At 39.1% G+C, this 14,200-nt stretch overlaps 2 protein-coding genes across 3 annotated transcripts in view; both read left to right on the top strand.

Moving 5' to 3' along the window:
• Window positions 1–320: 320 nt before the first annotated feature.
• wu:fa19b12 (uncharacterized protein LOC560551 homolog) lies at window positions 321–5,336 on the top strand. Of its 2 annotated transcripts, none has more exons than XM_053653773.1 (2): window positions 321–999; window positions 3,780–5,336. In XM_053653773.1, the coding sequence occupies exons 1-2, from the start codon at window positions 568–570 to the stop codon at window positions 3,939–3,941; spliced, it is 594 nt and encodes a 197-aa protein (XP_053509748.1). In that variant the 5' UTR covers window positions 321–567; the 3' UTR covers window positions 3,942–5,336. The 2 variants fall into 2 exon arrangements, with proteins under 2 accessions (XP_053509748.1, XP_053509749.1); XM_053653774.1 differs by having other exon boundaries at window positions 326–975.
• A 6-nt stretch (window positions 5,337–5,342) lies between these two features.
• Window positions 5,343–14,200, top strand: part of trpm6 (transient receptor potential cation channel, subfamily M, member 6) — a 38,711-nt gene continuing 29,853 nt past the window's right edge. Inside the window, exons 1-8 of the mRNA XM_053653766.1 lie at window positions 5,343–5,883; window positions 7,989–8,168; window positions 12,010–12,089; window positions 12,196–12,234; window positions 12,408–12,582; window positions 12,674–12,887; window positions 13,438–13,562; window positions 13,989–14,160. Of these exons, the coding sequence (XP_053509741.1) occupies window positions 5,881–5,883; window positions 7,989–8,168; window positions 12,010–12,089; window positions 12,196–12,234; window positions 12,408–12,582; window positions 12,674–12,887; window positions 13,438–13,562; window positions 13,989–14,160 (988 nt within the window). The 5' untranslated portion in view covers window positions 5,343–5,880. The remainder of the gene's footprint in view (window positions 5,884–7,988; window positions 8,169–12,009; window positions 12,090–12,195; window positions 12,235–12,407; window positions 12,583–12,673; window positions 12,888–13,437; window positions 13,563–13,988; window positions 14,161–14,200) is intronic.

Below are 14,200 nucleotides of genomic sequence, written 5' to 3'. Positions count from 1 at the left end.
TCTTGAAACCCTTCCAAACAACTTGTGGTGATCTAGGTGACTTCAGATTGTAGTTTTGGAGACTTTCTGAACCCAAGACACAACTAACTTCTGCAGGATAAGCGGTATAGAAAATGGATGGATGGATAATAATAATAATAATAATAATAATAATAATAATAATAATAATAATATTAATAATAATGTCTTCCTGTCACGTTTGCACTAACAAACGCTCACAGGAATTTTGGAAATACAGCACCAACAACCAAATTAGCAACAGAATCACTAAATAATTTTTTATTATTATTTTTTTTAAAAAAAAGTAGGCTATTTTAATATAGACATGCGTTCAAGATGGTGTTTTCCTTTTAAAATACCGTCACACGTTGTTGTTATTATTGCTGTGGTTATTCGGTCTTCCGTACACACGGGGGCGCTGCGCTCAGTTCTAACGTGTGATTTGAGTCTGAACAAGTTGATGTGAAGTTGCAGTGTGCACGCAGTTCCTTAGTGTTTAACCCGGATTTCTTTCATTTAAATTAACAAATAAGAGCTGTAGAACTTTCCAGAGGCCTCTTGCACGTGATGACAAAGCGGAGAGCCGAGAGCTCGTCACTTCACGAGGTTCCTCGGAATAAGATGAAATGTCGTTCTGTGTGTGATGCAGAGCCCGAGCCGGAGGCAGTGCACGCGCCGGAGGTAGAGCACGCGCCGGAGGTAGAGCACGCGCTGCACGCCGCCTCTCCGCCTGCACTCTTCACCACTGTAATCGGGGAGCGGTGCAGAAAGAGACCGAGATGCTGTGAGGATCATGAGCAGCGCGACAGGACAGGGACACCGGAGGACAGCCTGAGTAACGCTACAGACAGCGTGAATAAGGAGACCGGGGATGTGTGCGTTTCTGTAAACTTCCGAGGCGCGAGCGGTTCGCGCACGTGCGAGATGGCGTCCAAAAAACGAGCAAGCGGGTCAAAACCGGAAGAGCGCGCAAAGGTGGCGACCTTACACAATGTTTTGGTAACAAAATATGAAGGTTTTTCTAATTCGCCGATGCGTCAGGTCACACTTTCCACCTCGCGGTGGCGCTGGAGTTTTAATTCGAGCTGGGTTTTTTTTGTGTGTGGAAGGAATACAACAGTATTGCAAATGTGCAGTAAAAGGAAACAATCAGCCACCTGGTTGTGTGAATGTAGCGATGTGGACACACTCAGTACGTTTACATGGACAACAATAATCCGATATTAACCCGATTAAGACAATACTCGGATTAAGGATCTAGCATGTAAACCGTATTATTGATTACCTTAATCTGACTAAAGTAATACTCGAAGTAAACACAAATCGAATTAAGACGTGTGGAGTATTGCTGTTTCAGTCACGTTATCAAAGTGTATTAGAGACATGTACAGACCTTAATCACACTATTAACGTTATGTGGGAGTTTTCACCGCATTGTGCGACAGGACATGTACACACACTTCAGCACTCAACCGTCTGCCAGCACACGAGAGCACGGCTGCGTCCCAAACCGCGTACTTACCTGCTACAGTATATAGTAGGCAGATACACGTATTTCAGCTACTATATAGTAGATAAGTACGCGGTTTTGGACACAGCCCACGTCTTCAAGCAGTCGTATGTTTGCACGTATAGCATGACAAATAATTAACTGCACTTGAAACTTTCATAAAATTAAAAATGAAACACCCAAAACTGTATACGGTACCATAACGAAGACCAACTGTACATCGAGACATGAAATTCTGGAGGGAATGTCGGACGGCGTGGCGTAGGGACGTAATGACGTGCGCTGTTAATCGATCTATGTTCTATAACATGTAAAATGGGAACATGAAAGGCGTATTCTAAACGTGACTCATGTAAACACCTTAATCACAATATTATCTTATTCAGAATAAGGTCAATAATTAGATTACTGCTGTCCATGTAAACGTAGTCACTGTTATAATCCTGAAGCTGGTTATTTTCCTATAACGGCAAGAGGTTTAACATTTTTAATTAATCCGAGATCCACATGTTATACTTCTTTAAAATTTATCCATTTACAGATACATTTAATGTTGTGGATCTGCTAAACAAATTCCTGTTATCACATGCTACAAACAGCCATTTTGTTTTTATTTATTTATTTATTTATTTAAACCCCTCTTCAATTTAATAAGATAACTAAAACAAAACAAACTCCTTTGTCCTGGAAACCTTCTCATTGTGGGCGAACTGTTAAGGTGCCTTGATACCGGAGACTCCTTCCATAAATGTTAGACATCTTGTACAGAAGGAAAACCTCTATATCAAAAATATATATATTACTTATATATATCCTGTTTCTTAAATGTGTCACTTTTTAATTCAGTACATTATTCGCATCATGTTACGTAGATTGTTGGCTACACAAGATCCTGCGAGTGAGTTGTTTCTATAGTGACAATCACTTCTTGGAACAAGCGCATTGATCTAAGGGACCTAGTCTAAATGTCTGTTTATATCTGGTCAGTGCTAAAGTACAGACAGAACTAAAAAGTAAGAAGAGTGTTTTGTGAGGTATCTTTTCATGTTCATCTTTTGTTAGCGACTGTGATGAGTGATATATATTCTTCCTTCTTAAAACAGTGAAATTTTCTGTCAGTGTTATAGATTTTACAGGCGAATATGTCTATCATAATTGATCTAAACTATTTGCGTATAAACAGTATAACTCATTTAAATGTAAAGAAGTGCTGAATTTCCCGACTATGAATTCCACGTCGAGGGGGCTCTCTCTTCGTTTTTTTCTTAACACAACACCTTCTGACCAATCAGAAACGCGAATTAAACAGTGCTGTGGTATTGTGTAGAAAGAAGATTTAAGGTTATTTGTAAACTTAATTGTGGTAGCTTTGTGGTTCGTTCTCAGCAGTGTTTACATCAAAGCGTTGTGCAATACGTTCCCGTCTGACAAGTAGTTGCACGTTCTTAGGCTAGTTCTGCGACTTTTATTTATTGTCATGATGTTTCATGCTGTAATGCTTTTTTTTTTATTTCTTCCCCCCTGCCTAAAAGTGAACTAGTGTCACACTTTAATACTGAATGAAAACAGTTTAAGCACTCTTAGGGGTAATTTTTAAACCTTCGGATACATCTTAAATCTTGAAAAAGACAACAGTAAGGAATAAAACAGTTGTGAGTGTGCTGTTCTAGCAAACTAATCAATGGTGGGATGTTGGACAGACAAAAAGTGGAGTTTTAATCCTCTTGTACCACAGCAATTTGCCATCGAGTCCCATTTATTATTAATTACAGAATGACATGTCATCCCCCCCCACCAGCCTTTTTTTCTTTCTTTTGAAGAGAATTAAAAATAATTTTTTTTAAAAATGCAGCTAGTAAACTCCTCTGTCTTTGACTTTCCCATGGTGGAAAACCTAAAGTAATGGCTTTACGCTGACAACGGAGACTCGTTTCAAAAATATTAAATAAGCAATTCCTTTCAGAAATCTTGGCGATATCAATAAAAACACGTTGGGGTTTTTTTTTCTTTTCTTTACATAGTCTGTTTATTATTAGGTTTAAATCACGCAGAGCATATAGAAAAGATAAAGTAAAACTGGTTTATCTTGCAGAGCTGTTATAGAATGTTACTCAACACTTTCTGACCAATCAGAATTGAGAATTAAACAGCGCCGTTGGTATAAATAATGATTTTGTTGACTTTAAACATGACATGATTGTGGGTTGTTAGTGATGTTGAGCATTGCCTATTTCATGACATTAATTGCATTATGCCTGTGCTGTTACAGGTCACGCGTCCTGACGAGGACGAGCTTTGTTCGTTTAACTCCTTCCAGTTCTGGAGAACTCCCCTGCCTGCGTTAGATCTGTCGCTCCTGGATAGTCCGTCCACATCCGAGCTCAGTGAGGACAGTTCTCTCAAAGACACCACGGAAGAAATGGAGACATGATGCAGCAATATGTCTCTCCACGATATGTTATAAACTCTGGTGTAATGTCACCTTGCAAAAAAAAAAAAACTAGCGGGAATACCGTGTACTATTTTTTTTTTTTTTCTCTCCTTCATGCATAATGCATATTTCTAAGCTGTTTCTAAGACTATAAAATGCGTAATTTAATGTCATTGTTAAAGCAAAAACCTGGTTACTTAATGTTTCTTCATGGGTCAGTGTTTCAATATTTCTGTTTTGCTCAGAATGCATTTAGGTGAATGTTTATTCTGTCATTAAGTTTCCAAGTTTATGAGCAGAAGATTGTGAATTCAGATCCCAGGACTGCCATAAAAACCATGGTTGGATTTTCATACAGTAAGCTTCAAGAACAAAACGTTTGATGAAACCTTTCATTAATTAACCAGTTATGAGGGTCAGTGTCATGGTGGATCCGGATCCTGTGATGGATACACTGGGCATGAGTCAGGACTTCATCTTGGATGGGACACTGGTCCTTTTCAGATCACGTATCATGGGGCAGTTCATCTCAGCTAATCGATCTACCGGCATGTTTTTTTGGGAGGCGTGAGGAAACTGGAGAACTTGGAGTAAACCCACAGAGACATGCAGAATTCCACACAGACGGTAACCCGAAGGTCAGGACTTGTTGTGAGGTGCCACCCTTGCTGAAGCCAAATGTACACGTTTCTATTATTTGTTAACCTTCGTTAACCTTCGTAACCTACGTTAACCTTGTAACTCAAATAATGTTTGCTTTACAGGAATAGATTTGTTTTTCTTCCAAGGACAGTTGTCAGTGTCAGAAATGATTTATTCTCAGAAAGTAAACACTGCTACAATGCTTATTTTTAGCGGAATTGTCTCATACAGAGTGACGAGGGTAAACCCAGTATAAAGGAAACCAGCATGTCTTGGGTAATCGACTACATTTTGGGTTTTGGAGAGGATTTTTCGCCGCACTGTTGCTTCAGCCCTCAGCTGCTCAGCTCTGTTCTTAGATCGGATTCTGCCTCATTTCCAGGTTGCTTTCGAAGCACCTGCAGAATGAATACTTGTAAATGCGAGGTCTGTGAAATCTGACAAATAAGATTTTGTTTCCTCCCTTGTTTCTTTCAGTAAACCTGCTATCTGATTTTCTTTATCATCGTGACATGTAACAATTCAGATTGTACGTCTTGTTGTATTAAATGTCTGGGGGGTTTTTGTTGTTGTTTTTTTTTTTTTTAATTTTATTTTTTAAAACTTTTCTATCGTAAAGACTGTCCGTGTTGAGCTTGTGATTTGTTCTCTTGCTCTTAAGAGAAGGTATCTTTAAAAAAATAAATAAATATTAAACCATACCATTTAGTCTGTCAACTGCAGCTGCAATAAAATGTGAACTTTATTCTTATGCTGCTCTACTTGTGTGTTTAAGCTCATACCTTTTAATTTTTTTTTTTTAATCTTAAAAAAAAGTCTCTCAGTTATCATCGCCTACCGTCACTCCACCATCCAGAACTCTGACATCATAGCAGTGATGTCATGACAGTTTGTGATCAGGAAAGACACACACAATCAGCTCCTGGCTTTAAATGGAGCTTATTACAAGCTGGTCACGACTTGAGCACCAATCCGCTAATCCAACTAATGTTTAATGATTCCCAAATAGTAATGCTGATCTCATATAAAATCCCTTTGCACAACTAAAGCCCTTAAGTGTTTTGCTCACGCAGCTGTTTATTACAATTGGCAGCACTTTCAAAATGAAATAAAATAACCTCGAGACTGCCAAGGTGTTGGGTCAACCTCCAAAGACCTTTGCTCTAAGCGAAGGAGGAAAACGGAAGTGTGAGGTTTGCTGTTTTCTTGTCCTCCACTGAGTGATAAACCAGTGATAAACCAGGCATGGAGACCATCACACCTTCGTAGCAAACCTGCTTAGTAAACTGTGTCTAATATGGTAAGCTGCATTTTTATTATTTGCTTTTCCAATGAATATTAGTTTCATGCTAGAGTTGTGTGTATTGAGACTCTTATTAGAACTGTTTGCATCACCTTACCTCCTCATACACATGCACAAAGTTTAAAATAATTTAAAAAACGAACAAACATTGTTTTCTTGGTCAAAAGTTGTAGAATGTTGATTCTGCAGTTTTGCAATGAAATGTTATTTACCAAACTGAACAAGTATGATCACTGTTACTATAAATAATAATTTATAGTAACAATTAAATTAAATGCTGAAGAGTTTGTCAAGTTTAGTTATTACAAATAAAATCATACTGTGTTGTGTACTTTTGTGTTATTGCAATTGATCAAAACTTGATTGGCCATATAACTATAGACTACATTAAAACATTTAGCATTCATTTACAAAATACTGTTCTCATGGGGAATATTTGTATTTGAAATTAGACTTGTAGTCTATGATTATTGAATTAGAAAAATTGTAGGGTCAACATTCCTAGCGAACAGCATTACACTATTAGGACATTTAAGGGTTCCTCGGTTGTTCTCCATATGGTTAATGGTTGTGGATTTCGTAAAAACTTTCTATATGGAACCCATGATAAAAACGAAGGCTCTCTGTTTTAGGGTTCTATATAGATTTGCTAGCAAACTTTTTTGTTGTTGTTGTTGTTGTTGTATCTACATCCCAAATGCCCAAAGGGTGAGTGGGGTTCATTGTAGTATTTGTCACGTATTATTTGTCAAATCCTACATGTAAAATACTCTAAAGTAGAGGTTTTTAACACATGATAAATAGATTTGTCTGTTTACTGTTCAAAATAAACAAATATCATTTTCATGTTTATTTCAGACAATATAACTTTCAAAAAAGGACCAAAATGATATCAGTTGTAATATCTCAATTCATTAAGTCTGTAGAAAATATATTAAGTGTATTATTTTTATCATGCAGTAAAGAACCTGCACCTACTTTGCTTAAACATATTCTTAAGTGGGTGCGTAAACTAACAACGACTAATATGCTTGGGTCTTTGAGCTTCTTCTTTGTGCCACAAATGTGTCCATTTTTCAAGTAATTTTGTCGTGTTTTGTAAAATATTTTATATTCCCATATTCATTTACTTCTTTTACAAATGACGCCACACTGTCAACCATTTTTGAAGTCCTATATGCACATGCCCACATGGTCAGTTGGTATAAATTTCCTAGCAGGGCTAAATGGCCTTTCAAAGATAACAAAAATTAATTAATATAATTAAAAATTATTTCGGCAGATTATTTGTAATTAACAAATGTCTTAAATCTGTTTATTTTGGGCTTTGTGGAACTTACTGTAGAAAAACACGATGGTATGAAGAAGTGAGGCTGGGACTGATTACTTTCTAGCACAGACTGTACACTCATACAGCCTATCCAGTGACAATAAAATAGCCATGAAGATTTTAGCTTCATTTGGACTAATATTGTATATTTCCGTCTGCTTTGCTGACATGTCTGTCTATCAGCGGTGACTGAGGTGGTGTGTGTGAAATGTGGTCATGGGTGTAATGAACACAAATGATGTGGATTATTTACTCTACATATAATAATGTATTACTTTTTTTGGTTTGTTTGTTTTTTTTTACACCCAAAATCCCTTTGGAGGAGAAACTATATAGAATAAGCAAACACTGTCCATTCAACGTACAAATTACTCAAAAGGGCAGACTGGACTGTAAGTTTGTTTGTTTTGTACACTTTGTTTGTGTGTTACAACTTTTCTGTTTGCCATGTTTGGTATTAGGAGTAAAGCACAGTGTGTACTAGTAATATTACTAGTGTAACTAGTAGGCCTACGAATGTTAGTACTGTAGTATATGATTTGGGGCACAGCAATGAGCAGGTTTGTTTATTGTCACGCTTTATTGCTGATCTTCACCTTTCCACCACTTGTCCTTTTGACCCCAAGTCATCTACATTCAGTAGGGCTGGGAACGTTCAGTCAGTCATGCAGGAATGTTTTTGTTTTCTTTAAGATATATGTTAAAAGCCTGCAGACTTCTTATGAGGGCGACTAAGTGCTCCTGATAAACAAATACCGTGTTTTTGTATTAGACACAACACCGCTTTAGGATCACCTCAGCACAGGCTCCAGCAGAGTGTCCAGTTCCCTCAGAGCTTCAGAGCCACGCCCACTACCCCTCAGCGCGAGCTCGCTGGGAACTCAGAGCGCGAGTGCCGTGGTCGCGTGAGGAGATGTCTGAACGCGCGCGCACACACACTGTCAAGATGGAGGTGAGAAAACAATTTAAATTAAATGAAAGAACAGCTTTGGTTATGACTCTTTAAGCGTGTCTAGCTCAACTAAAGTGCTTAGGACATCTGTTTAAAAAAAAAAAAAAAAGTTTCATTTTGAATCCTCCGGTGAGCCTGGTCTCAGCTTTACGCCCGTAATTTACTGCTTTTATTTTTTTTAGAGTCAGAGCAGTTCTGCTTTCTGACATTTATACCGCAACATTCAGCGTACACAGTACTGTTATTATGGGTCCTCTATTGGTAGTCAGCTTTTTCAGACATTGTTTGTGCTCCTGAGATAAGGGCTGTCTCCAGACACCATTTCCAATGCTAAATTTAGCTAGCTGGCTAAATAGCTAGCAATTTCTTTTTTCAGCAAGAGCCAAACTTCTTAAAAGCCTAAAACCAAATTTTTGTCCATTAAAAACCTCATATATAAAAGAAACGGATCCAAATGCTTACTAAAAATATAATTCAGCCATGCATCTTTAGTACACTGGAATAAAGTTGGTTTGGTTGGAGGTTCGATATTCGCGGATATGAGGAAATTAAGGGACCGTCTCTAAAGTTACATACCACATTGTTATACACGTTTCTAACTTCAATAGTATTCCAAGGGAATGACTTACAGTCATATAACCAACTGTACAGTGTTCATATAGGTGTCAGGTATGAGAAACACCTTTTAGATTTGTGATATTTATCAAAATAAACTATTAAATCATATATAAATATTGTCATGTATTTCATTACTGAATAGGGCTCATACACAAAATATACCATTATTTAAAGCTCAATAGCATTTGAAGGGAATGACGTACAGTCACAAAACCAACTGGAAAGTGTTCATCTAGGTGTCAGGTATGATGCACACCTTTTTATCTTGTAATAAACTCTGACACAGTTCATATGAATTGTGGAGCAGAATGTTGATTTGGTTCAGTCTTGTAAGAACCCTGGAGTGTACCTAGACAGCAAACCAGAATGGAACGGGTAAATCGAGGCTACACAGAGGAAGGGTCAGAGCAAACTGTACTTTATGTGGAGGCTCAGGCTCTTCAGTGTTTGTTCAGTGTAGATTATGCAAATAGTGTATTGAATATGATTAATGGATTTAGATGTATGTGTTTTGTTTGTTTGTATGTATGGCTGCTGTGGTGAAACAATCTCCACGGACAATAAAAAAACATTACCTTATCTTGTCTTATGTAGATGGCAAAAGAAGTTGTTGGTGTGTTTCCAAATATCCCTTGCCATTTGACTATAAACTCATTCAAGGAGCATTTTTTTGGTTCATGCATTGTACGGTTAAATATCAAAAATCTAAAAAGTGTTTCTCATACCTGACACCTAGATGAACACTTTCCAGTTGGTTATATGACTGTAAGTCATTCCCTTCAAATGCTATTGAAGTTAGAAACGTGTATAACAATGTCGTATGTAACTTTAGATACGGTCCCTTAATTTCCTCATATCCAACAGCAGCAACGGAGGCACACATAACTTAAATGGAGGAGAAATATTTCTCCCAGCAGCAGAAAACTATAAACAAAAACATGACAAATCTGTCAGCAAGCGTACAAGAAATTATTGTGTAAGTGTTCATAAAAAGTGACGTGACAGTTGGGGAAAGTTTATTCAAATATCGTTGTGCCAGTACAGAGAAGAATCTTAATGCATGTCTTCCTATATTTCTTGAGCATTCCTCGAGCCTTCAAGTGCCTTCAGGGAGGTGGGGACCTGTCTGTGGACTTGTACACGAGGAACAGTCTTTTAAATATGATTGGGCAGCTAATGTTAAGGGAATGCAGTAATGGGGTGATGTGGGAGAACCTTGGGAGATTGAAAACCAAGTATTCAGCTGCATTCTGGATCAGTTGCAGGGGTCTGATTGAGTGTTTGCCAGTATCGAGTTTCAGTAGTCCAATGTTGAGAGGACAAGAGACTGAATAAGCACTTGATTGATTGGCTTTTGAGGCCAGTGGTTGGAACCTCCTGGTGTAAAGCAGAAGAGCAGAGAATGATAAGTGGTTGGCCACAATCAAATCAAGGTTGTGTTGATGGGCCGAACGCTCCAAGCCAAACTCCTGCAAAGAAGTCACACTGTCCCGAGCAGGCACAGGTTGACTTTAACAGAATGATACTTGTCTGCTTATCTTTCAGTAAGTCTGAGTTACCCAGGAGATCATTGGACCCAGTAATGGTGTAAGTGGTCTCCCAGGCCACCAGAGACTCACAGTTAGCTTGTGTCAGGACAATGACCCAATCCCCAGGCTGAAATTTGTTGGTTGAATCTGCCTGTCTCTATCTCTACCCTTCTTGTGCTGATCTTGTACCAAGAGTCCAATTTTTCCAATGTCCTTACATTTGTTGAATGACAGACAGTCATGGCCACTAGGCTTCCTTGGAAATGTCAAGCAGTCATAGCAGCTTAGGTTGAAGTCTTGGTTGAATTGGGTGCCAATAATGTGGAGCTTATAGGCTAAATATCATGCTGTAGTCATGCTTCTGGAAGTAGTCTTCATACGTGCTATGCTTGAGTCAGTGAGGCAGTCTAAATCTTCAATGTCTGGCTTTTTTTTGGCGACTCTGACTTGAAAGCATGAGGAAGAGCATCATACCCCACCATGCAGATCTTAATTTTCTGATGCTGAATAATTTACCAATTGATATGGCTTAGTGTAATTATTGCCCTTCCAGCGCGACCCTGCCTCAGCTGCATGTGCATTTGTTGACATTAATCGAGCTGTCCAGAGAGGCATCGTGGCTGCTGTCCTTAGTGCTGATTCTGTACCTCTGTGGATTTGGTTGTGGCAATACCTCCATGAAGCCATAGGTCTTTCTGTAGATGGTGACTCTGAGCAATGTTGGTGTATACCAGTATTGTTTTGCATTTAATTGTGATGATCCTATTTAATAAAAGGATTAAAAATGTATTATAAAAATATACATTTGTAACAGGAATTATAGTGTTTTCATTGTGCAGTTATGAAAACAGGAGATGTTCATTTGAAGAAGATTTGATGGTTCAGTAAAGTAAAGCCTGCAATGCAAGAGTCTGAGAGACAGGGCAGAACATTTTATGAGCTAAAACTATGAACCCAAATGAGGTGTTTTCACAAATCACCAGCATGTGGGAAGTATGTTTGCCACTGTAGACCTGTTACATAAACATAACTAAAGCTGTAGGAGAGATGGAAAGCCAGTTAAAAGAAGTCTGAAGAAAATATGAAAAAGAAAATGGGGGTATACCCTCAGTATATCTACAGGATGTTATACATTTTGTCTCAGTTAAATTAGGAATCATTAATAGTCATATTTCATACCAAATCAATTAGCATGGCCGTTTATGTAGTATTATGAATAATGTATTTATGAATTCAGAAAGGAGTAAGAAAAAACTTGTATACACATGACATATATGGTCAAAAGTATATAGACAGCTGATCATCACACCCATATGTGGATCTTCCTCAAACTGTTGCCACAAGGTTTGAAATGCACAATTGTCTAGAATGTCTTTGTATGATGTAACATGCAGTTCCTTTCATTTGAACTAAGAGGCCCAAACCTGCTCCGGCATGACAGTGTCCCTGCGCACAAAGCGAGCTCTATGACTAAGACACGGTTTGCCAAGGTTGGAGTGGAAGAAGTCAAGTAACCTGCATGGAAGAGGTTATTATAACAGCAAAGGGGGACTAAATGTAGAACAGGATGTTCAACAAGCACATATGGGTGTGATTGCTCAGGTGTCCTCATGCTTTTGGCCAGATATTGTATAAAGTGAGTAAAGTAGCACTGCCATTTAGATCACCTTTATTAACCCGCTTTCTTATTCCAGTCCGGAAAGTCGTGGATCCAGACGACTTTTTATAAAAGGGAGTGTGTGAAGTTTTTAGCTGTATCGAGGGACCACCACAGGTATGTTTCGTGTTTGTGTGGTTTATTTGACAGCTTGTTGAAATTGTTTTACATTTTAATTGAAGCCTTTCCTGCTTTTTTATTTTATTTTATTTTTTTATTTCAGGTGTTTCCCTGTTTGCCATGTTTGCCAAAACCTAGTCAGGTATTAACCATATGATTGGTATTATTATAATTTTTTTTAATTTCCAGGAGTACAGTACAATTTGATGATTTCTGTGGTGATTTTATTTACAAGCATGCGGTTGCTTTATTCTATTTGTGTTTTAAAGTTTTGTATATAAAGTATGTACAGATTTCCATCTGTTGTTCTCTCAGGTGCTGCTGTGGGAGGCTGATCGGTGAGCATTCAGAGCTCGACTCCAGTTCTTGGCTCTGTCCGTCTGGGGAAGAAGAAGTGTGGTGTGTTGTTCAGCATACCAAAACCAGCCCCACTGATGCATTCGGCTCCATCGACTTCCAGGGAAGCAACAAGTGTTACTGCCGTGCGAAGGTTCGCTAAGTGGAGGAATCACGTTGTGTGATTGTGTGATCTCTTGACAGTTCATTTGTGACTTACGACTAAATATTGTTTTTCCCCGCAGTATGTGCGGCTGTCCTGCGATGCTAAACCTGAGGAGCTTTGCCATTTAATGCTGCGTGAGTGGAACATGGCTCAGCCCAAGCTGCTCATATCAGTGCATGGAGGAACAGACAACTTTCCCTTACCCCCAAGAGTGGGCCAGGTGTTCAGCAAGGGCCTCATCAGGGCTGCAGAGACAGCAGGAGCCTGGATTTTCACTGATGGCTTCAATACAGGTTTGTGTGTGTGCATGCGTGCGTGTGTGTGAAGGCGTACGGTGGCTTAGTGGTTAGCATGTTCGCCTCACACCTCCATGGTTGGGGGTTCGATTCCCACCGTGGCCCTCTGTGTGCGGAGTTTGCATGTTCTCCCCGTGCTGCAGGGTACTCCGGTTTCCTCCCCAAAGTCTTTCATGTCTTTCCTCCCCAAAGACATGCCTGTTAGGTGGATTGGCGTTTCCAAAGTGTACGACGTATGAATTCGTGGGTGTATGAATTACTGCGCCCGGGGGCCATCGGGCCATCTTCAGTCGTCTTGACTCGGTCTTGCCACTGGATCATGGTGATCACCGGCAAGTGAGAGTGAGGCCGATGCTGCGCAAGTCTTCCTCACTATAATCCAATTCACAAGCAAGTCAAGTTTGTGTTCTCCATAATGGAGGCAGAAATGGAAACTTCGGACTTCGTCGAAATTGACAGATGAACCCTGTGTGTGTGTGCTTGTTTGTTTTTCTTAATTTCATTTATGTGTATGTAATTGAATTAATTTTATCTTTCCTTTACTTAGGGGTATCGATGTATGTTGGAGATGCTGTGAAAGCCTACGGTACGCATGAGCGCAGGAGGAGAACTGTGATTGGTATCACGCCGTGGGGGCTTATTGAGAACCACACTGACCTCATAGGACGAGACGTAAGTTTTTTACAATCTCATAATTACCTCATAACAGCGATGCTGGGAGATGATAATAATTGAAATTCTGTTTGATAATCAGATTTTCAGAAATGTAATTAGGAATTTCTAGGAACTGGGAAGATCAGCGATAGGGTGGTGTAATGTAACCCGACAAGAAGTAGAGTTACTGTTACCACCCTGAAGTAGATTATTTTCCTATAACAGCATCCCAAAATGCTTTATTCATCTTATACTACAGCAATTTGCAAGTCTTTTTTACTTGTTAAAGAATATCATTGGTGATAATTCATGTTATGATGCAATACTGTTCTTCCAGTAAAACACGATACATTAGTGTACACCTTAAACATAATTCACAATGATCTCCAGCAAAATTATGACAATTTTCACTCTGTGTATTATTACACCCCTGTGGCGCACCAGGTCCTGAGGCACTACCAGACTCTGGGGAATCCACTGAGTAAGCGCTCCAGTCTTAATGGCATGCACTCGCACTTCCTGTTAGTGGACGATGGAACTCTGGGAAAATCTGGAGGCCAGCAGGAGCTGCGGAGAAAGTTGGAGAGGCATATTCAACGGCAGAGGATCCACCCCAGTGAGTGTGTGTGTGTGTGTGTGTGTGCGTGTGCGCGTGT

Source organism: Ictalurus furcatus, chromosome 22, assembly GCF_023375685.1.
Source record: "Ictalurus furcatus strain D&B chromosome 22, Billie_1.0, whole genome shotgun sequence".
NCBI lineage: Eukaryota > Metazoa > Chordata > Actinopteri > Siluriformes > Ictaluridae > Ictalurus > Ictalurus furcatus.
This window is presented reverse-complemented; position numbering and strand designations above follow the sequence as displayed.

Bases quoted from the DNA above. Each gene is read 5' to 3' on its own strand.
- wu:fa19b12 (XM_053653773.1), top strand. From the start codon at position 568: ATGACAAAGCGGAGAGCCGAGAGCTCGTCACTTCACGAGGTTCCTCGG. The intron at 1,000-3,779 runs GTAACAAAATAT...GTGCTGTTACAG, and splicing joins CGACCTTACACAATGTTTTG to GTCACGCGTCCTGACGAGGA.